At 38.9% G+C, this 20156-nt stretch overlaps 5 protein-coding genes across 6 annotated transcripts; 2 read left to right on the top strand and 3 right to left on the bottom strand.

Annotated features, from left to right (window-relative positions):
- Positions 1-200: 200 nt before the first annotated feature.
- Positions 201-930, bottom strand: LOC18025800 (18.5 kDa class IV heat shock protein). The gene has a single exon (XM_006409005.2). The coding sequence runs from the start codon at positions 868-870 to the stop codon at positions 382-384; it is 489 nt and encodes a 162-aa protein (XP_006409068.1). The 5' UTR covers positions 871-930; the 3' UTR covers positions 201-381.
- Positions 931-1600, bottom strand: LOC18025799. The gene has a single exon (XM_006409004.2). It carries the CDS (start codon positions 1430-1432, stop codon positions 1199-1201), a length of 234 nt encoding a protein of 77 aa, XP_006409067.1. The 5' UTR covers positions 1433-1600; the 3' UTR covers positions 931-1198.
- Positions 1601-2761: 1161 nt separating this feature from the next.
- LOC18025798 (plant intracellular Ras-group-related LRR protein 6) lies at positions 2762-4221 on the top strand. Its single transcript, XM_006409003.2, has 3 exons — positions 2762-3132; positions 3260-3429; positions 3503-4221. The coding sequence occupies exons 1-3, from the start codon at positions 2836-2838 to the stop codon at positions 4185-4187; spliced, it is 1152 nt and encodes a 383-aa protein (XP_006409066.1). The 5' UTR covers positions 2762-2835; the 3' UTR covers positions 4188-4221.
- Positions 3038-5630, bottom strand: LOC112089880 (oligosaccharyltransferase complex subunit ostc). The gene has a single exon (XM_024160721.1). The coding sequence runs from the start codon at positions 5520-5522 to the stop codon at positions 4992-4994; it is 531 nt and encodes a 176-aa protein (XP_024016489.1). The 5' UTR covers positions 5523-5630; the 3' UTR covers positions 3038-4991.
- Positions 5631-14042: 8412 nt separating this feature from the next.
- LOC18025796 (sugar transporter ERD6-like 7) lies at positions 14043-17218 on the top strand. Of its 2 annotated transcripts, XM_024160658.1 has the most exons (18): positions 14043-14145; positions 14251-14471; positions 14562-14624; positions 14716-14805; positions 14889-14948; positions 15043-15108; positions 15202-15267; positions 15348-15423; positions 15503-15567; positions 15635-15727; positions 15818-15898; positions 15999-16083; positions 16160-16203; positions 16298-16360; positions 16440-16553; positions 16631-16690; positions 16770-16884; positions 16971-17218. In XM_024160658.1, the coding sequence occupies exons 2-18, from the start codon at positions 14322-14324 to the stop codon at positions 17084-17086; spliced, it is 1407 nt and encodes a 468-aa protein (XP_024016426.1). In that variant the 5' UTR covers positions 14043-14145; positions 14251-14321; the 3' UTR covers positions 17087-17218. The 2 variants fall into 2 exon arrangements, with proteins under 2 accessions (XP_024016426.1, XP_006409064.1); XM_006409001.2 differs by lacking the exon at positions 14043-14145 and having other exon boundaries at positions 14168-14471.
- Positions 17219-20156: the final 2938 nt, after the last annotated feature.

Here is a 20156-nt window from a genome sequence, read left to right as displayed (position 1 = left end):
AAATTTTAGCAAAACTCGAGTCATGCATGTGTGGTGTACTGGTGTGTCATGTGTGGTGTACTGGTGTGTCATGTGTGGTAAGTTGATCCTAGTGTCCTATTACTTAACTTGATCCGTTGTCGAAAAAAAAAAAAAAAACTTGATCCGTTTTTTCAGTCCTCTTAGATGATGAGTTATTTTACAAACTTTGGTTAGTTGAAGGTCCTTTTTTGCAAATTTTTCTATTTCATTCAAATCAAAGTTTTTTACAGACGAATATGAACACACAGTGTTTTTTTTTTCAAACATACGAGACTTTATACAAGATCACAAAGTAATTACGTGATTACTCAGGTTATTTATCACACATCTCTTCGATCTCGGCCAGTGTTTAAGACTTAATCAATCATCTTCCCCGGTGATTTCCACGACCCTAACGTTGCGATTCTCCTCGATCTCCGGTGGCCGTGACGGCGAAGAAGTACCATCTTTCGCGACGAACACAACGAGGAACCCATCCTCCATCCAAGCCGTGACCTGATCCGTCATGGCGTTTTCGGGAAGCTTGAATCTGCTCATGAATTTGTTATCTCCGGTGCAGATCTGGAGAAATCCTTCGTCGTCCACGAACACGATCGCTTCGTCCTGAGTCGTTCCCGGAAGATAAGCCTTGAAAACGTGAGCCGTAGGTGTCTCCGTCCAATTGAGCTGCGTCTCGACGGTGGATGAAGCAGAGGATGGGAAAATTTCTCGGGAAAGTGAAGGAAAATGGCGAGAAAGCAGGAGGGATGGTGATGGAAAGTCGAAGAAGGAGCTCATGAGTTCGAGTGGCTCCCAGATTCTATCGCCGGAAGAAAATCGCCGGCGATCGTTGATTGGAATTATCGACATCTTTTTCTACTTGAGTAAAGTAACAGAGAAGCTAAGCTATACTTATCAGGAGAAAGTTGTTCTAGAGTTTTCTTGAAGAAGAGATGAGCAGATTAAATGGGCTTAAATAAAGCCCAATGGGCTTGCCACAAAAAAAGCCTTTTTGCTTGCTCTTCTTCTTCCCGGGGTTTTCTGACAATGTTTATGTTTGTGGTAAAATCAAATGTAGTAGATTGAAAGATATTTACGGTTTATTTGTTCCGCAAGTCGATTGACATATTAAAAAAAAAAAGATATAACATTTTGAGTTTTGAAGAAAACAAAGTTAAAAACAGAATACATATTAAAACTACTCAAGCGAGGAATCGATCTTCCGTACGGTTCTTGAGAAAGCAAGAATGTCCTCCGGCTTGCGAGCGCTATCGCCGCCGTCTCCCTCGCCGTCACCTCCGCCTTCCACTATAGAATCGCGAATGATCGCTCTCACCACGTCTTCGGCCTTTCCCGCTTCATTGGTGACGACGGAAGATTCTTCTCTCTTCTTGTTCTGTTCCTTCTCCATTCTCTCTTTCGTTGCCTCCATCTTTGGCTCTCTCTCACTCACGGTCGCTCTCGATTCTCTTAGTTTTCTGCTAACACTTCTTGATTACGTGGCACGTTAAAGATAATTACGTGGCGATGTTTGGTGCGAAGGTGTTTGTTTCGACGGATTCGTGGAGGATGAGTCAAATGAAGAGGTTGTGTTACTAGAAAACCCCTCAAACAATTCATGTACTTCGAAAATACCATTGGTCGTTCGTTGAAATCGTTTGCTTCAAGAGTTATGAAAGTTGACTGATGTAACACTAGTTTGTGCAGTATCTTATTTTGCATTATCCCAAAATATATACTCTATATGAAGTTTTATAATCTGTGAGTATAGGAAGACATAAGAAAGTTGTCTTAAGACAATGAATAAACTCTAAAAAAAATTCTATCATTTTTGCCAAATGTATATTTTGTAAATGAGCTTACAACTGTAGAAAGTTTGATGAGGTTCTAGTAGATATTGTATTGTCATATGAATTACAAATTGCCTATGGCGAAACAAAATGTAACATAAAATCTATGGCAAAATCATATCGCTAAAATGATCATTTAATAGGGCGATGAATAGGAATAGATAGCTCACCAAATTTCTATTTTTCAACCAATTAGCAGCAACTTGGTTAAGTTGGGATGTTCCGCTTTAATTACAACATTATGTTTTGGTTCTAACTATAACAATGTTGATGGCGTTGATTCTTCTCATTAATCTTAAGACTATATATATGCAATGCAACAGCTTGTAAGTCCTAAAAAAATATTCTAGACTTGACATACAAGATATGATATCCCAAGAGAATACGAATTATAACATATGAAAGATTTTTACATAATACTCCTCGATAAGTTACACAGTTTGTTAACTTAAAACTCAATTTCTTGCCCTATGTGTATATAAAGTTATAAACAGAGATTGATGTGTCAAGTGTTACGTACATTTTAATGGGAACAAACAAATATTTACACAATTCCAATGTGATTTCCCTCAAAACGAGAACATTCCTTTTGATTTAGTCAAAAGATGCCAACAAAGGAGTACTGTAAAAAAGAAATTTAATGATAGAAAGATAGGAGTGATTAGCGGAATATTTGACTTTTTGTTTGTTAATCAAGTGGTGAGGAAACCTTGACCACTCAAAAAAGCCATATAATTATTTAATTAATTACCTAAATAATCTAATTTATTTATAGCTTTAATATTTGTTTCATTTACATTGATCTACTTCCTTTTTTATTTCCACCAAAACTTCTCGTCCGTACATTCCCTAAAGATTCTCCGTACACACATTTTGTTACCATATATGCATTAAACTCTCCTCCTTCTAACATCTGATCATTCCCTTCTTCTTCTTCCTCTTCTTCTTCTTCTTCAAACGTATACATACACACACACATATAAAGATGATATGCGAGGAGGCATATCATCAGCAACCACAAGGACAGATCAAGGAACAAATGATGACGATGATGATGATGGATCAACATAACAATCATCAACGGAAGAAATCACCATTATCGTCTCCTAAATCACCATCATCATCACCTAAATCACCATCATTCAATAACATCATTAGTAATAACGAGGAAGAGAGGCTAGAGGTTGTGAATTTGAGTGGCATGGCATTAGAGTCTCTCCCTAATCCCTCACTCAATTTAGCTCAAATATGCAAGCTTGATCTCTCCAACAATCATCTCCAGGTTCATATCTACACACATACATATGTTTATACACATTCTGAGACATTTCTATTGCATAATTCGATACATATCATTAGCACGTACAATGCTAATTTGTCTATTTGGATAATATGTAATTGTGACACAGACCATACCAGAATCACTAACAGCGAGACTACTCAACTTGATAGCATTAGATGTCCACTCGAATCAGATCAAAGCTCTTCCAAACTCCATTGGTTGTCTCTCCAAGCTCAAGTGCCTCAACGTCTCCGGCAATTTTCTTGTTTCCCTCCCCAAATCTATCCAACATTGCAGGTTCAACCCCATAACTTTCACAAAACCAACCAAACCAACAAATACATGATTCCCTTTTTGTGGTTTTTCTCAGGTCTCTGGAAGAGCTTAACGCAAACTTCAACAAACTCATCAGATTACCAGACTCAATTGGATTTGAACTCACCAATCTAAGGAAGCTCTCCATCAACTCCAACAAGCTCATTAGCCTCCCAGTTTCCATTACTCACCTAACCTCTCTCCGTGTCCTCGACGCCCGTCTTAACTGCCTCATGATTCTACCGGAAGATCTCGAGAACCTCATCAACCTCGAGATCCTAAACGTCAGCCAGAACTTCCAGTATCTCTCCACCCTCCCGGCTTCTATTGGCCTCCTAATGAACCTCATCGAGCTCGATGTTAGCTACAACAAGATCACCGCCTTGCCTGAGTCCATTGGCTGCATGAGACGGTTGAGGAAGCTGAGTGTCGAAGGAAACCCACTCGTGTCCCCGCCCATTGAGGTGATGGAGCAGAGTTTGCAGGTGGTGAGAGAGTATCTGACACAGAAGATGAATGGTGTCTCACCAAAGAGTCCCAGCAAGAAGAAGTCATGGGGATTCGGTAAATTGGTGAAATATGGGACATTCAATGGCGCATCAAGAAGCTGGAATAGGGAGGAGAGGGAAGGGTTCATCATGCCTGAATACCGTTCCATCGACAGTCTTGCCTCGCCTAGGTATTCTGGAATGTTCTCCCCACGTCGTCTCTTTTCTCCAAGAACCTATTTCAGCCGATAAAACAGACAACAACAAAGAGGTTCCACATTCCTAACACCTATGCACACATCCGTAGCACCGAGGCCAAAACAATCCAATTTTGTCTATAATCAAATGTATAAAGAGTATCTAATATGTTCATCAGATTCTAGAATTCTTGTTTTTTTTCATCATATATGCTTGAACCAGGTCCCTGTTTCTATGCATGCCAAATTTTGCTAATGAATAAAGTCTTCCTTTTATGAACATCATCCCCTTCTCTTCCTGTTTCTGTAGACATTAGCAAAAGACTCAAGATTTCTATTGACAAACACAGTTCGAATCAGGAAGATTTATTTATGAAGTTTCTGACAAATATATAAGGCTAACAAACAAGGCCTAACACTCTCGTGGTGTCTTTCCAGGCTCCTTGTTAATCGTTTTTTCTCTCTTCAATATCACATTTACTTTGGTTATCAAAACGATGTACTTAGCAGACAAAAGTATCAACACTCAGATCATAGTCAAAGGAAGATGATTTCACTTCCCAACTCCTACTTCCTCTGTTACACTACACAGCTTAAGTGTTTCGTTGAAATAAGACACACGAAGCCACCTAAAAAAGGTCTCTACTTTTTTATCCGTAATTATATTATTCCCACAGAAATATGCACAATGAGGCAACATGAAAATCGATTGAACATTTACTAAGAATTTAATTCAAATCCAAAAAGAGAAATGCTTGAACTTTTTACTCAAATTATAAACGCAATCTACAGTTCCAAAACCGAGCTACTCGAAAACACTAAAAAAGACAACTTTTTTTCGACTGATCGATCTCAAAACCTAATGGAGATAACCAGGGATCTTAATCCGGATGAAGAGCATACTCATGACATAAGCGATCACAATGGAGGAGATACCAGCACTAGCATATGAAGCTTTAACGCTCTTGGCTCTGTTCTTATCAAGCGCCAAATCAAGCATAACGATCCCAATCCCACCAAGAACGAACATGAATCCGGATGAGAGACCTTCAATGATGTATTGCCCGTTAACCCGACCCGACATAAACACCACGGGTCGTATGGCTCCGGTGATTGGGTCATGGGTCGATCCGATACCCGGAGGCTCGACTATCACGTCGTAGACGAAACCGGATACTACCAGAAAGTAGGTGAGGAGAATCAAAGCGTATACGGTCATCGGAGACGGAAGCGTGAACGATGGGATCTTGAGACGGAGACGCGGTGGTCGGAGAAAGGAGAACGGGAGGATTCGGAGAAGGTGGAACATCGGATCGATCGAGGACTGATCTGAACCGTCCGATACGCCGGAGACGGTTGATAGGGTTTGTGAATCGGATCTCGGAGCCATTTTTGTCGGATCCTTCGAATTTGGCTCTTGGATCTCTCTATCCCGGTCACTGTAATTTGAAACTGAACGAGGAAGAGTTTCAGAGTTGGGCTTGTTTGGAAACTAGGATAGAACTATACCCGGTAGACGTACGTAGTTTTTAAAATTTTCTTTTAGAACTATATCCATTTCCTTGTTTCGATTTTTTCCACTAAAGATCTTAATCGTTAGGAGAGATACCCCTCTAAAACTACACTTTCGATTGACAAAAAAAAAAAAAATCTAAAATTTAAGTTACATTCAGAGTCCTCTCAAATTTAACTAAAAAAAAAAATTCAAATATAGAAATATCTAGATAAAGAAAAGAAATTGAATCTTTGATTTTTTTTTGTCATTTACCCAACTAATACATCACGTGTGGCCAGTCGGAGGTATGGTCTGAGCCTCATCCTCGACTAGCTCGGTATGACGGATGTGGGAAAAGGTAAAACCTCTAGCTCGGGCTCCCTTTGCAAGACTTTCCATCCGGATATTTTGACTCCTGGGAATATGAGATAAAGCAAATTCCGAGAAGCTTTCTCGAAGGATACAGAAGGTTTCTAGCTCTGACATGAAGGACGGCCAATCCGCAGGAGCTTCAAACATGCTTACAAGATCTGAACAGTCGGTCTCAAAAAGAACTGAGGAAAATTACATTTTTCTCAAACATGACATAGCCCATAAGAGGCAATCCATCTCAGCGTGAAGAGCGGAGAGGCTTCTACAGCATCCTTGTTGTCCATAAATCTCTCTTCCCATGCCGTCCATAATGCTCCACCCGAGATCGCTAACCGGTCCGTGGTCAATCCAAGAGGCATCAATCCGGCAAATCAGAGTCCGCAAAACCTCAGGTGAAGATGTCTGGACAGAGGGGAAGCCGAGGTCCCACCAATTCCGTCTTCGTCATCTTCGGCTTGGTTTGCAATTCTCCAACTCTCCGCTTCCACCTTAGCGTGGAGCAGGGTATCTTCCGGGGAAATTTCTTTCCCGTTGAAAATCTTGTCGTTCCTTACTTTCCAAATGAACCATAAGATCCAAGGATATACATCCTTTTGTGGATCTGTCATTCCTAACTTTTTTGTTTTCCAAAAGAGAGAGCTCATATTTTGGTAAATAGATGTACTCGGGAAGAAGTCCGGAAGGGACGGAAAGTTTGATAGCGTCCAGACTTGTAAGGCCGGGGGACATAGAAACAACAGATGATTGATAGACTCCTCAGGATCCCCACAGCGGAGACACCGCTTGTCAGAACCCATATGTCGATATGTGAGATTCTGGCATGTAGCAACGCACCATGTCAAAGATTGCCACATAAAGTGTTTCATCTTTCCAGGAGTACGGACTCTCCATACATGCCTTTGGAGAGCCGTAATACTTGGTTCCAGCACTGCTCTAGCTTCCCGGTCTAGCTTTGTCCTTCTGAACAGGTCATATCCTGACTTAACTGAGTAAAGTCCTGATTTTGAGTGGTGCCATGCATATCCATCCAAGATCCGGGTACGGCTAGATCTCAACCCAAGGATGAGGGAAACATCCTCAGGTTGGAAAAATTGATTCAAAAGGGGAATATCCCATTGTCTCGTGTCTTGACGGATAAAGGAGTAAACCAATAATCCTGGGTCTCGGTATCCTATATGTTGGGCGGCTCTTCCTGGACGGGCTCTAATATCGGGAATCCACGGTTTACACCACACTCTCGTGTTTAGATCCGATCCAATCATCTTCCTCAGGCCCATCTTCAAAAATGGTTTTGCGGCCATAATACTTCGCCACCCATACGATGGTGAATAGATTTTCCGGTCCTCTAAAGGGTCAGATTGTCGATAGTACCTACCTCTTAAAACACTAGCCAAGAGGGATGAGGGGTACTGAATGAGTCGCCATAGCTGTTTAGCTAGAAGGGCTAAATTAAAATTGTGTAAATCTCTAAATCCAAGACCTCCCAAGTCCTGGGAATACAGATTTTGTCCCATGCGATCCAGTGTATCCTGCCGCTATTTTGCTTTGAGCTCCACCAAAAGTTAGTGATGGCACTACGTAGTTTGTCAGTCACTCCTTGAGGTAATAAAAAGCATGACATTACGTAGGTCGGCATGGCTTGTGCCACCGACTTAATCTGAATTTCTTTTCCTCCTTTGGAAAGAAGTCTTGCAGACCAATTGTTCACTCGGTTACTTAAACGATCATGGACATAAGAGAAGACTTTCTTTTTGGATCCAAAAATTTGTCTTGGAAGTCCCAGATACATACCCATGCCGCCCTCCGAGGTTATTCCAATGGCATTCTTAATACCATGCTTCAAACTTGGTTCCACTCTATACCCAAACATAATGGATGATTTGCCCAGGTTAAGTTGTTGTCCCGAGGCTGATTCATATGTATTAATGATCCTGAAAATCTCGGCTCCCTGATGGATATCAGCTCTACAAAAGAATAGACTGTCATCGGCAAAAAGGAGATGAGACACTGGTGGACTTGCTTGAGCTACTTTTAGCCCAGAAATATGTTCTTCTTCCTCTGCTCCCTTGAAAAGTGAGATAAGAGACTCCATGCACAGGATAAAAAGAAATGGAGAAAGAGGATCTCCCTGCCGTAATCCTCTTGTCGGGATAATATTTCCCCTCGGTTCTCCATTTATAAGAACTTGGTAAGAAACCGAAGAGATACAAAACATCAATAATTTGACCCATCTCTCGGAAAATCCTAACTTGATCATAAGAGCTTCGATGAAGCTTCATTATACTCTGTCATATGCTTTGCTCATATCGGTTGTCTGTGATGAGACGTCTAGCCATGAAGGCCGATTGAGTTTCCGAAATTAAGTAAGGTAGTGTCTTCTTTTGTCGTTTGCACATCAGCTTCGATATAATCTTATAGCTCACATTGCAAAGACTAATTGGTCGAAATTCCGTCATCGCTCTTGATTTATCTAATTTCACTATATCATGGCGAAACTTCTGCCAGAACTTTTGGTAAAATTTGCTCATCAATCCATCTGGTCTGGGGGCTTTATCCGGATTGATATCAAAGAGAGTTGCTCTAATTTCTGCTTTCGAAGGATCCTTTAACAGGAGTTGATTAGAAGACTCTGTTACTTTCTCGGTAATATACCGGAGTGCAGTTCCTGGATCTGTGGGTTGTGACGAGGTGAACAGGTCTTGAAAATATTGGGAGGCCACCCGTTCTTTACCTTTTGCATTCTCTACCCGATTCCCATTACCATCTCTCAGAGCAATTATACGGTTTCGACTCTTCCTTTGTTTAGTGAGAGCATGGAAGAATTTTGTGTTTTTGTCCCCCGACTTGTGCCATTGTTCGCAACTCTTTTGTTTCCAGAAGGATTCTTCCTCGCGAAAAGCAGCACAGAGTTTCCTTCCGATATCCTCTATTTCTTCTAATGTTGAGTTTTCATCGTCTTGTGCTGCGTCTAATTGATTCTTTAAATCCTCTATCATTTTTTCCGAATTTGTTGGTAGAGACTTCTTCCATGTGGAGATGCTCTTGCGACAGTTCGCTACTTTTTGATAAAAATTCCGACGTGGGATTCCATCAAAAGAGCCCCATCCAGAGATTACCGCATCTTTGAATCCCGGTTTTCCTAACCATCTTTTATCAAATCTAAATGACTTTTTCCTCTTTCGATTGTCCACTTTTATCATAGCCAAAACAGGGTGGTGATCTGATCCCCATAGTTTAAGGTACTCCACAGAAGTGTGGGAGAATTTTGATTACCAAAATTCATTCCCCACGGCTCTATCGAGGCGGCACTTGACTTTGCCCGAGCGTCTCTTACCGACCCATGAGAATGAGTTTCCTTTATACGGGAAATCTAGCATTTCACAATGATCTAGCATAGTTCGAAAGGGGATAAATGAATACTCCGGTCTCCGTCGGCCTTTCCGTTTTTCATGGTTCCCCGTTATTTCATTAAAGTCACCTATCATAAACCATGTCTTTTTTCTGCAGAGGCTCATCCTAGTAAGTCGTCCCACACATTTTCTCGGTTTTTAACCACCGGATCTCCATAGACAAAAGTCATAAAGATTTTATGTCCGTCTAGAGTAGTTTCTATATCAATCAAATGTTCATCCGAGTACAAAATAGAAAATCGTAGGTTCATCCATATAGAAAAGAGCTAGGCCACCGCTTCGTCCTCTCGGTTCTATGGTACAAACATAATCATACCCAAAATACACTTGCATATCTTGCAGAAAAGAACGATTATTGTTAGTTTCTGATAGAAATAAGAACCGAGTTTGAGAACAATGATGAAGTTCTTCTAGATGATCTTTTGTCAGGTCGGCTCCCGCGCCCTGAAAATTTCATCCGATCACGTTCATTTGCTGCTAATTTAATGGTCCAATAAACAAATTGGAACTAGGTTCAAAAGTATTTTTTCCCTTTGCCGCCGGTGGGTATTTCCACCACCACAACAAGCAAGACCAAGCGAGTTAAGAGGCGGATTTTGAAGAGATCGAAGACCTAAGGGACGCAGAAAGACAAAAAGTTCTGCCGGAGAGCTTCAGATGGCCATAGTAGTGATAACACCGTATTTCGACCACTTTTATGGATCGTTTTGAAATACTTTTTCTATGTTTTAAATTGCTTTTAAGTACTTTTATCACGTTTTTCTAGTATTTGTAGTTTCAAGACTCTTTTCAGGTAACTTAGGGAAAAGCTTAACAAAATGGATATAAAACCAGATTTCAGCTCAGAGTCAAACCGTCAGAAGTTCACCCCTGATTGAAGGCTTTCTCACCGTCTGATCCAGCTCAAATTTTGAGACCTTAAAGATGGAAGTATCAGCTTTCCAGTGCACTTTACAGCTTGGCAATCCAACGGTTCAATCAAAAGATACGCGAAGAGCAAGATGTCCCGTAAACCAGCTGGCCAGCACTTCCACCCGCGGCCAACAAGCATTTTCCCGCAGTCAGGAGCATCCCGACCGCGGCAAACCACTCATCCACCGCGGTCAGAGCACTCCCGACCGCGGCCTTCAACCTCCGAGCCCAAAAAGCCCATTTCCGAAGCCCACATTTGGAGAAACCCTAAGTGACGTCCAGAGAGGTCTTGAGCACTATAAATACATGTCTTAGGAGCCCTAGAAATCGTGTGTGTAACCTTAGACCACCGAAATATTTACTTCATACTTTTATTGTTTTTGCTTTAGCTTTTAGGGAGAGAGAGATTTGTTCTCTTGAACCCTTGTTCTTTCTTTTTCAATTTCGGTTTCTATTCTACTTCTTAATACTATGTCTTTGATTTCGTTCATTATGTCTGAGTAGTTTTATTGTTGGGATTAAGGGATTTTCGATGGGGATTTATATGTTCGGTGAGGATTCCATTGGCTATTGAGCTGAATCTTAGAACTTTTTCTTCTGAATTCGTTTTTACTGCATGAGGTTAGCGTCATGAACTACAATCTGATCCAGATGCTTGGTGCGCGAAAGTGTTCATCAGGTATCAGATCTAGTTTAGGAGAGCAAAACAAACATAGGAGTGGAAACCTACCTATGGGCGATTTGTGAATTAGGACGAGTCTTAAACATAATGCATCTCTTCTCTTCCAGGGCCAGAGTGGAAACCTACTGGTCAGGGTTGAGAAAGATAGTTGTCTATGATCACGACAGTGGCGTATTCATACGTCCGTGACTCCAGTTCGAAAAGTTTAAGCTAAGATCTTACAAAATTTCCTCTCTAGCAATGTTTTGAATCGTTCGTACCCCTGAGAAAACTTTCCTGAAGCCCAACGCTTTTTCTCCATTGATTTCCTGCGATTTTTCTTTAAGTTTTAGTTCAATATTGTCTTTCCTTTTTAGTTCATTTTCATTTAAGCATTAAAATATTCATTTTTATCATTTTTAGTTATTTTCGTTAAGTTTAGTTATTACGCCATTTAATTTCCGCACTCTCTTTTAATATTTCGTTACATTTTAAATACACCACCAAACCCCCACAAAACTGTTTTTGTTCTAGACTTCCTTACTTTAACTTATTTCAAAGGCTTTTTGCAGCAAAAGATCCTCCTTCCCTGTGGATTCGATCCCTAAGTACTACAATTGATCAACTGTGCACTTGCGGCTATCGATTTCAATTAGGGTAAAATTGACAACCCTCTCGACACCACAACACATCAAGATCACCATCAAGTAGCTGTCAAGAAACTCTAGATCTGGGATCGGCATTCTTATTTCTTCAGCTAGAACATTCCCTCTTCAGCAAGCGCCGCCGCAGAGAATACAATTTCACTGGTATAGTTTGAATTTTCCTTCAAAGATTACACTTTGTGTGAGATGAATTGAGGACAACTTAGCATAAAGCTAGAATTATTTGGGTCTTGTATTCTTTAGTCTTCGGTATAAGATAAAAACCTCCCAAAACAGGAAGGGTCTTCGGTCTTGGCAGCAGCAGATCTTCAATCTTTAGAGGTGAACAACAATTTTTTTTTCATCGGAGAAAGGGGCCTTCTGGTCACTCGTCTTAGAAAAGAAAGGAATCTTCTGAACTTGGATTCTTTAGTGTTGGTCGCCGGATTGGAGATTTGCATCTGAGATTGGTTTGCGGGGAGGAGCAAAGCTTGTTTTTGTAGAAGCGGCTTAGCACAAAGCTAGAGGTTGCAGAAAACAGAGGTTCTCGGCGAGGAAATAGAAGAGGACGGACGGTGGTTTCTGGGATTTTGGGAGGTTTTAATAACTTTAGCAAAACTTCAAGCCCTCTCCAGCAGAGATTGGAAACTGCTGACTTCGTCTTCAACAATTAGAAACATTGTAGCATTCCTGAGTCACGCCGGAGAGAGTCGCTAGAGAGATTCAAAATTCAAAAGCCATGGAGCAAAAAAAAAATCTGAACTCCCGTGAATGCTACATCGGGAAAAGGGCCAAACAGAGAGTTTTAGTATTCTTTAGTTGAATCTTTGATTTAAGATTAAGATTTCAAGATCTTAGGCCATCTCTAACGTAAATGGTTTTTCTGTGGATTTAAGGGGAGTTTTTACAATTTTGAAAAATGTAAAGCTTAATTTGTCGACGTATCGTCTCTTGCAGAAGAGATTGAAAAACCCGTCTTATGACAGGTTATTCGGCGACGTGGTGGCTCCTGATTAATTGCATTTTAGGGAAGAGCAAAAAAAGTTTAATGGTGGACCAAGCTTTGCTGTTTCATCGTCTCTTCCTTTGATCCTCGCTACAGGTATCACCTAATCAAAACAGAATATCAGGGTTGGAGGAATAAATTATGGAGGGGTTTTTCACTATGAAAAAAAATAATAATAGTAAAACAGCTTGAAAGTCCCCAAAAATGATCTCAGAATTGGAGATGGCCTTAGAGCTCAAGGAAAATTGTTTTTATTGAAAAGTATCTAGACTATTGTTTAATTATGACACAAAGTTAGGCTTTTTTCGTAATATTTCTCTTTTGAATTTCTTACTTCGCACGTTTTGCCGTTTCAAGAACTGAAATTAAACGACAGGTAGTTCTAGTCTAGATAACAAATCCGGCAAGAATTGGTGGTTTTAACGAATCTTATCCATCTCCGTCATCTTCCGCATTAACTCAAAAGAGTTTGATTCCGATCGTTTTCCGGTGGAGGAGGCTATTCAATGGCTTATGTCGACCACGTGTTCCTAGTTATTGGGACTTTTTACACCGTCAGTAATCGACCGCCGGTGAAGGAAATCTCACTCGCGGTGGCTCTCCTCGTGGCGGTGATTTAGGCCACGGTATTAATTGTTACAAATTCTCGCTCGAACAATTCACTATTGTCACTAGCAGATGTTCCTTTATTTTTATTTTTAATCAAAAGTAGCTTTAGATTGAGAGAATTTGGTTTATGGACTGTGCAAATGAACAGAGCCTAGCTGTTATGTACAGATGGAGTGTAAAATATCTGTAGAGAGAAAGGACAAAAGCTTGTTTGAAAAAAATTAAAAAGACACGAAAGCTACGGAGGTCCATGAGATATAAAGTCGCCAAATTTATACAAAAGATCGGGGAGAGATTGAGATTACCACACCAGCACTTTCATTTCATAATCAACCGTCGCAATCACATTTTGGTGGGTTATCTTGAATTCTTCTAATCTGTTTTTTTCTTCTCTTTGATCTTCTGCAAATTCACAAACACAAAATTTTCTGAAAAGAAGAAATTAGTAGTCACGACGATGTTAACAACGCGGAAAAATATAGATCTAAATCCAATGGGTTTGCGTGTTTTTTCTATTTTATTGGATAATAGAAACTGAGATCAAGTTCTTGACAAGAGGCCAAATCCAATGGGTTTGCGTGTCTGTCTGTGTCAAAGCCAAGCCACTAGCATGTGCGTGAATATATTTGCGTATTCAATTTTACTTAGACATCTTTTTATAAGCCAACTTACTTAGTCCATCTTACACAAAGATGTTTTACACAGAATATTCGTTATGGCGAATAGTTTTATTGTATACCTCAATTTTGTTTTTACCCTCTCAAGTGGCTCAACGTTGTCATTTAGCTATAGCGGAAAGTTTCATCTCTTGAGGGGCTGCTCTTGAATTTAATGGAGAAAAAGACATAAAACAGCTTTCATCTCTTCTTGGCAATAAACCCGACAAAGATTTCTTGCTTTACTGGTCATTATTACTTATAAAGAAGTTGTCAATCTTTTAATCTCGTCCTCCGCTTTTCCAGTTTGCTCTTTTGTAGATTTCTGCCTTCTTACTCAACTATTGCTTCAGGCTTCGTCTCTTTGCAGTTTTGAGGTGGTCGTGGAGGACGAAAGAGCCCAGGAGGAACATATTTAATAAACATGAAGATGTCAGAGGAAAGTGATGGCAGCAGAGAAGTCAGGGAACCATTGGTACACAAGGATATGGCTGAATCAAAACCGGAGCAGCCGTGGATGGTTTATCTGAGCACATTCGTTGCAGTTTGTGGTTCTTTTGCGTTTGGTTCTTGTGTAAGTGAATTTAGGATCCATGAAAAGTCACCAGCTCTGATTCTGTTCTTAAAAATGCTTCTTTGATATTGAAAATGGGTTTTGATGCAGGCGGGATACTCCTCACCAGCTCAGGCTGCAATTAGAAATGATATTTCTCTGAGTATAGCTGAGGTAAACATAAGCGTTCAAGGAAAAGAAATACATTTAATTTGATCATCCCAATACCATTGAAAGTTGCTTACCATTACCTCGGATTCTGCAGTTTTCACTCTTCGGCTCTTTACTGACTTTTGGTGCAATGATTGGCGCTATTACAAGCGGGCCTATAGCTGATTTAATTGGAAGAAAAGGGGTCAGGAAAAATTCAAAACTTTCCAACTGATTTTGGCTTTGTGAGACCATCACTGCTCTTACTTCTTGTGGATTTGTATCCAGGCGATGAGAGTTTCTTCTGCGTTTTGTGTTGCCGGGTGGCTAGCAATCTTCTTTGCCAAGGTCTTACTCAGGATCCCAAACCAAAATGACTATGCTTGTCTCAAAACTTTGCCTAATGTATTTCTATTTGTGTTAAATGTTGTCACAATCAAAGGGAGTAGTGGCTCTGGATCTCGGAAGACTGGCAACAGGATACGGAATGGGAGCATTCTCCTATGTGGTGAGCCCATCGACTTTATTTATTCTCGGCTTCAACATCTCCCAATCCAGGTATACAGAGTAATTTACTCTGTGATTGATCTGTTGATGGTAGGTACCAATCTTTATAGCAGAAATTGCACCTAAAACCTTTCGAGGGGCTCTAACCACACTAAATCAGGTAAAGAGCACCGTGACCATCTTTTGTCTCCCTGATTGAGTTAGAGAATTCTGAATCGAGCTTCTCCTCTTTTGCCACAGATTCTGATTTGCACCGGAGTATCGGTTTCCTTCATTATAGGCACAGTAGTGACGTGGAGAGTCTTAGCACTAATAGGTTAGGAATCTATGTACTCTTAATATGACTCCATTGTAGTCAGAATCATTTATTATCTGAGATGGTACCTTGGCTTCAGGAATCATCCCATGCGCTGTCTCCTTTCTTGGACTCTTTTGTATCCCTGAGTCTCCAAGATGGCTGGTAAGACCAAGAAGAAGCACCATGGAGGTCATGTAGAAAGAAAATTTAATGGTACTTGTGTTTGTAGGCAAAGATGGGGCGTGATACAGAGTTTGAAGCTGCTTTGAGGAAGCTTCGTGGGAAGAAGGCTGATATATCGCAGGAGGCAGCAGAGATTCAGGTTTCTGAAATCTTGCTTTTTTTTCTTTTCTTCTGAACCAAGAAACCGTCTCTTAATCTGAAAACATATCTCACTTATCATTCTTGACAGGATTATATCGAAACTCTGGAAAGGCTTCCGAAAGCCAAGATGCTGGATCTGTTTCAGAGGAGATACATACGATCTGTTCTTGTAAGACCAATAATAAACAACATTCTTGCAAACCAAATTCCATTTTTCGTCACGCAGCATATGTTATATGTAACTGTATTGCATGCATTTGTTGGAGCAGATAGCATTCGGATTAATGGTGTTTCAGCAGTTTGGAGGAATCAACGGGATCTGTTTTTACACAAGCTCTATATTTGAGCAAGCAGGTTCTTAACATAAGAGATTCTTGAAATATACTATATACCTTCACTTGTATTCTTAGTCTGGAATTCTTTGTATCAGGTTTCCCAACAAGACTTGGGATGATCATATATGCTGTTCTTCAGGTTTAACCTTACTTTTATCAACGGATACGAGTCCAGTGTCGTAGAATGCTTGTATTCTTAATCTCTCTATGTCTCTTGTTTTGTTCACAACCAGGTGGTAATCACTGCGCTTAACGCACCAATAGTTGACAGAGCCGGAAGAAAGCCATTGCTACTGGTAAAAAAAAAACAGAGACAAAAAAAAGAGTCTTGACAAGATTTAGGCAGGTCTAACTAGAAGGAGTTGTGTGTGGCAGGTTTCTGCAACAGGGTTAGTGATAGGCTGTTTGATTGCAGCGGTCTCATTCTATCTCAAGGTTCACGACATGGCACACGAAGCAGTCCCAGTTCTAGCTGTTGTTGGTATAATGGTAAGTAATTGGTTTTTTCTAAGGAGTTTTACCAAACCCAATAGATTTGTTAAGATCATATAGTGGTGAGAGAGCAGGTGTACATAGGATCGTTTTCAGCAGGAATGGGAGCAATGCCGTGGGTCGTCATGTCTGAGGTAGAGAAAATCTCATGCTTAACAAGAAAATTACTTGAGAAGGGACGAGTTACTTATAAAACAGATTCGAACTTTGCAGATATTTCCCATAAACATAAAAGGAGTAGCAGGAGGCATGGCTACGCTGGTGAACTGGTTTGGAGCGTGGGCCGTTTCTTACACTTTCAACTTCCTCATGTCCTGGAGCTCTTATGGTAACTACGTATATATATATCATTCATTTTGTGTTCTGAAATTTCCCAGGGTAAAATTCGTTAAAAGGGATTAACAAATGGTGCAGGAACTTTCATCATTTACGCGGTGATAAACGCGCTGGCCATAGTCTTTGTCATTGCAGTGGTGCCTGAAACCAAAGGGAAGACATTGGAGCAGATCCAAGCTTTGGTCAATCCATAGTTGAACAGAATATTATTTTTCCTAGATATTACATTACTATGTTCGTTATCTATTAACTCGGGACATTAAGTATATTAATCTTGAATCCTTTTGCTTTTAAGATTTTTACTAAACTACAATCTCTCCGTTTTTCCATGTTTTCTTGACCTACAAGAAACATCATCTCTTCCCATTTCATTTCTTTGTAATCCATATTCCAAAAACTTTCACAAGTTTCCATTTTCAAGACACCCAGTCTCCATTTTGATGCCTCTTCTTCTTTTCTTTCCATTTCAATTGAAACTAGTGTAGTTAGTCAGACTAATCTTCTCTGCTTTCGAGAAACTTCTCATTGTCCACTGCTATGTGAAGTCAAGAATGTGCATCAGATTCTTGTTATGGTAAATTAGATTGTTTATATGCGACGGATCTCGGCTTCTATCTCCCTTCCTTCTCCTACACTAGACAAGTACACACCAAGTGGTTTGTGAATTTAAAACAAGCCACATTCTTTTTTTCTTTCTTTCTTTCTTTTTATCTTTTTTTTTTTTTACTTTCAAGACCATTCATTTGGACAAATTATTAAGTAAGAACTCATTCCTTCAGTTTATTTGACTTAATATATTGTTGGTGGTGAAACACGGGTTTTCTTCAACGTCCTCGGGTGTCTGATCTGTTCATCCCCGAAACACGGATTGTGTAAGGCTTCTCCTTATCAACTCTCAAACATACCATTCGTTTAAAGCTAGATGAATCTTGGTCCCTTCTCTCTTACTCAATGTATAGGCTGTTTGTTTCTGAGGAGAGGTTATATATATTTATATATATATATATGTATATTTGTAATAAAGTAATAACTTCTCTCTGAATTCATATGACTAATTAGAATGATCCATGTTTTCAATGTTAGATCATTAGTCTTGAAGATATGTACATATCAATTCATGCTTGTTCAAATAGAGGAAACCGGAACATAAAGCAAATACCGGAGACATACGGCAGAGGAGAATGATTAAGGCATGCACACTCCCTACTAACCATCATATTTCAAGCCTCTTATCATTTTGCAAATTTGGAAGCAAACAAAAATTCAAATAAGGAACCTTTACAGATAACATCAACTGCTTTTTTTAATTTTGAATCATGATTACATGTTTATTTATACAAGAAATAATAGACACTAGAATAATGAAATGATGTTTGAAATTGTTTGCTATATCATTTTTACAAGTATGAGATACAAATGTAGACTTATGAATTTCTGCTATTCAAAGGGCGAAACATACCTCATCGTCCTCCACCTTCAACTCATATATGTGATAATATTATGTTTATTAGAGGTTCGATCGATTTATAGAACATTGATGATATATACTTTTAATTCTTACGATCTCTACAATAAATGGATAAATTTATATTTTTCTTTTTTTTCTTATCTATGAATTTGTATTTATTTTGTATTACTTTTATGAATAATATGTACTTTTAAAATCTTTTCATTTCTACCAGAAATATAAATCATATAGCTTTTTTGAAATCACAAGACTAATTACACAATCAGTCTTTTATATTCACCAATTATACTTGTAGATTACAACCCTAAAAAATTATTCGTACGGTTTTTAACCTTTCAAATAAACTCCATTTTTAAGTAATTTTATTTGTTGTGAGTAATACACATCTTTTAACTATAACTAAAAGTTCTTTTTTTGTTTCACAATTTCTCTAAATTTCACATTGTTTGGGAAACTATATTTACTTTTTTATAACACTGATCTATTATTCTATTACAAATTATGAGAACTATTATATCGACAATTTAACAACGGACAAGTCTCCCGCCTGCAAATACGCCAAACGAATCTCCATGCACCACGTTGAAAATTTCATGTAAGGTTGTCTCCATTAATCTGCAAATTAATAATAAATCGCACCTTCCGGGACTCGAAACCCAGATCTCTTGATGTAGAAGCATTAAAGAACTCATTAACTACTAGGTTAAGGAAGCTTCCACGGAAACTATATTTACTTTGTCACTAAAAAAATAGTGTAAGTTCTTATTAGTAAAGAACTATCTAAACATCTACGAAACTAATTTTAACTTTAGAGTGATGGTTGAATTGTGGATTTAGAGTGATTAAGATCATTTTGTTTAGGTTTAGACCAAGAATTTAATATTTTATCAACGTATTTCATTGGTTGTTTTTCCTTGATCAATGTAGACATTAAACCCCTCATAATTCAGGGGTATTAATCTAGGTTTCAATATGAATTTTTTTAAGTAAAAAAATATCACTATTTTCTCTAGAATTTTGATTGAAAATACAAATTTTGAGCTGACCACTTCCTAAACTACAAAATAAAAATAAAGAGATACAATTTTTGTGCATTTATACATCTCAAAATAATTATCAATCAGCAAAATATATGCATTCTCATATTTTTTTACATAATCCGTATTTACAAATGAGTGTGCAATACGTGGTTTTAATTTTGGTATTTTACTTATTTTGTTTTCTATTGAAAAGGGAAAAATTTCATAATATTAACAATAAAATTGACAGTTTATTATAAGCATGTTGTTTTGCAACAAGCAGCCAAAAACAAAGAAGGAAAGTGTGAGGATATCAAAGCAGCAGCCAAAAACAAAAAAAAGAGAGTTTGAGGATATCAAAGGAGATGCTTTCCTCGGGCATTAGAAGAGACTTTCATACCCCTATTCTCCTAATTTCTGGTAACATTCGTTTCATAGAAAGTGTTTTTTTTTTGTAGCTCATGATTTTAAAGCGCTTTTAGGCTTACAATAACGCAACAAAAGTCTGTCTCAAGAAGTCATCATGGAATATGTTCTATGATGGGATGAGTAAAGGAATTACAAGAAGATTTTGGGATGTCTCTCGTGATATTTGACATTTGTTATTGGTAATATTTATTACTGATTTTTTTTTTTGATTAGTCACTTGTTTCTAATGACACTTGTTTTCAGTTTTGGAATTAGTCACTTGTTCTGGTGAAACTTGTCACTAGTTCTTTTAATTTTATGGTCTAAGAGTTTGGCAGAGATTGACTAGGAAATCGACATTGACTTGTA

This window comes from Eutrema salsugineum, unplaced genomic scaffold (genome assembly GCF_000478725.1).
Source record: "Eutrema salsugineum unplaced genomic scaffold, Eutsalg1_0 scaffold_11, whole genome shotgun sequence".
Classification (NCBI taxonomy): domain Eukaryota; kingdom Viridiplantae; phylum Streptophyta; class Magnoliopsida; order Brassicales; family Brassicaceae; genus Eutrema; species Eutrema salsugineum.
The sequence above is the reverse complement of the archived record's forward strand: the minus strand, read 5'-3'. Positions and strand labels throughout refer to the sequence as shown.

Coding starts and splice junctions, on each gene's coding strand:
- LOC18025800 (XM_006409005.2), bottom strand. CDS start 870: ATGTCGATAATTCCAATCAACGATCGCCGGCGATTTTCTTCCGGCGAT.
- LOC18025799 (XM_006409004.2), bottom strand. CDS start 1,432: ATGGAGGCAACGAAAGAGAGAATGGAGAAGGAACAGAACAAGAAGAGA.
- LOC18025798 (XM_006409003.2), top strand. CDS start 2,836: ATGATATGCGAGGAGGCATATCATCAGCAACCACAAGGACAGATCAAG. Junction 3,133..3,259: donor TCTCCAACAATCATCTCCAG/GTTCATATCTAC, acceptor ATTGTGACACAG/ACCATACCAGAATCACTAAC. Junction 3,430..3,502: donor AAATCTATCCAACATTGCAG/GTTCAACCCCAT, acceptor GGTTTTTCTCAG/GTCTCTGGAAGAGCTTAACG.
- LOC112089880 (XM_024160721.1), bottom strand. CDS start 5,522: ATGGCTCCGAGATCCGATTCACAAACCCTATCAACCGTCTCCGGCGTA.
- LOC18025796 (XM_024160658.1), top strand. CDS start 14,322: ATGAAGATGTCAGAGGAAAGTGATGGCAGCAGAGAAGTCAGGGAACCA. Junction 15,268..15,347: donor CTCTAACCACACTAAATCAG/GTAAAGAGCACC, acceptor CTTTTGCCACAG/ATTCTGATTTGCACCGGAGT. Junction 16,691..16,769: donor CGTGGGTCGTCATGTCTGAG/GTAGAGAAAATC, acceptor CGAACTTTGCAG/ATATTTCCCATAAACATAAA.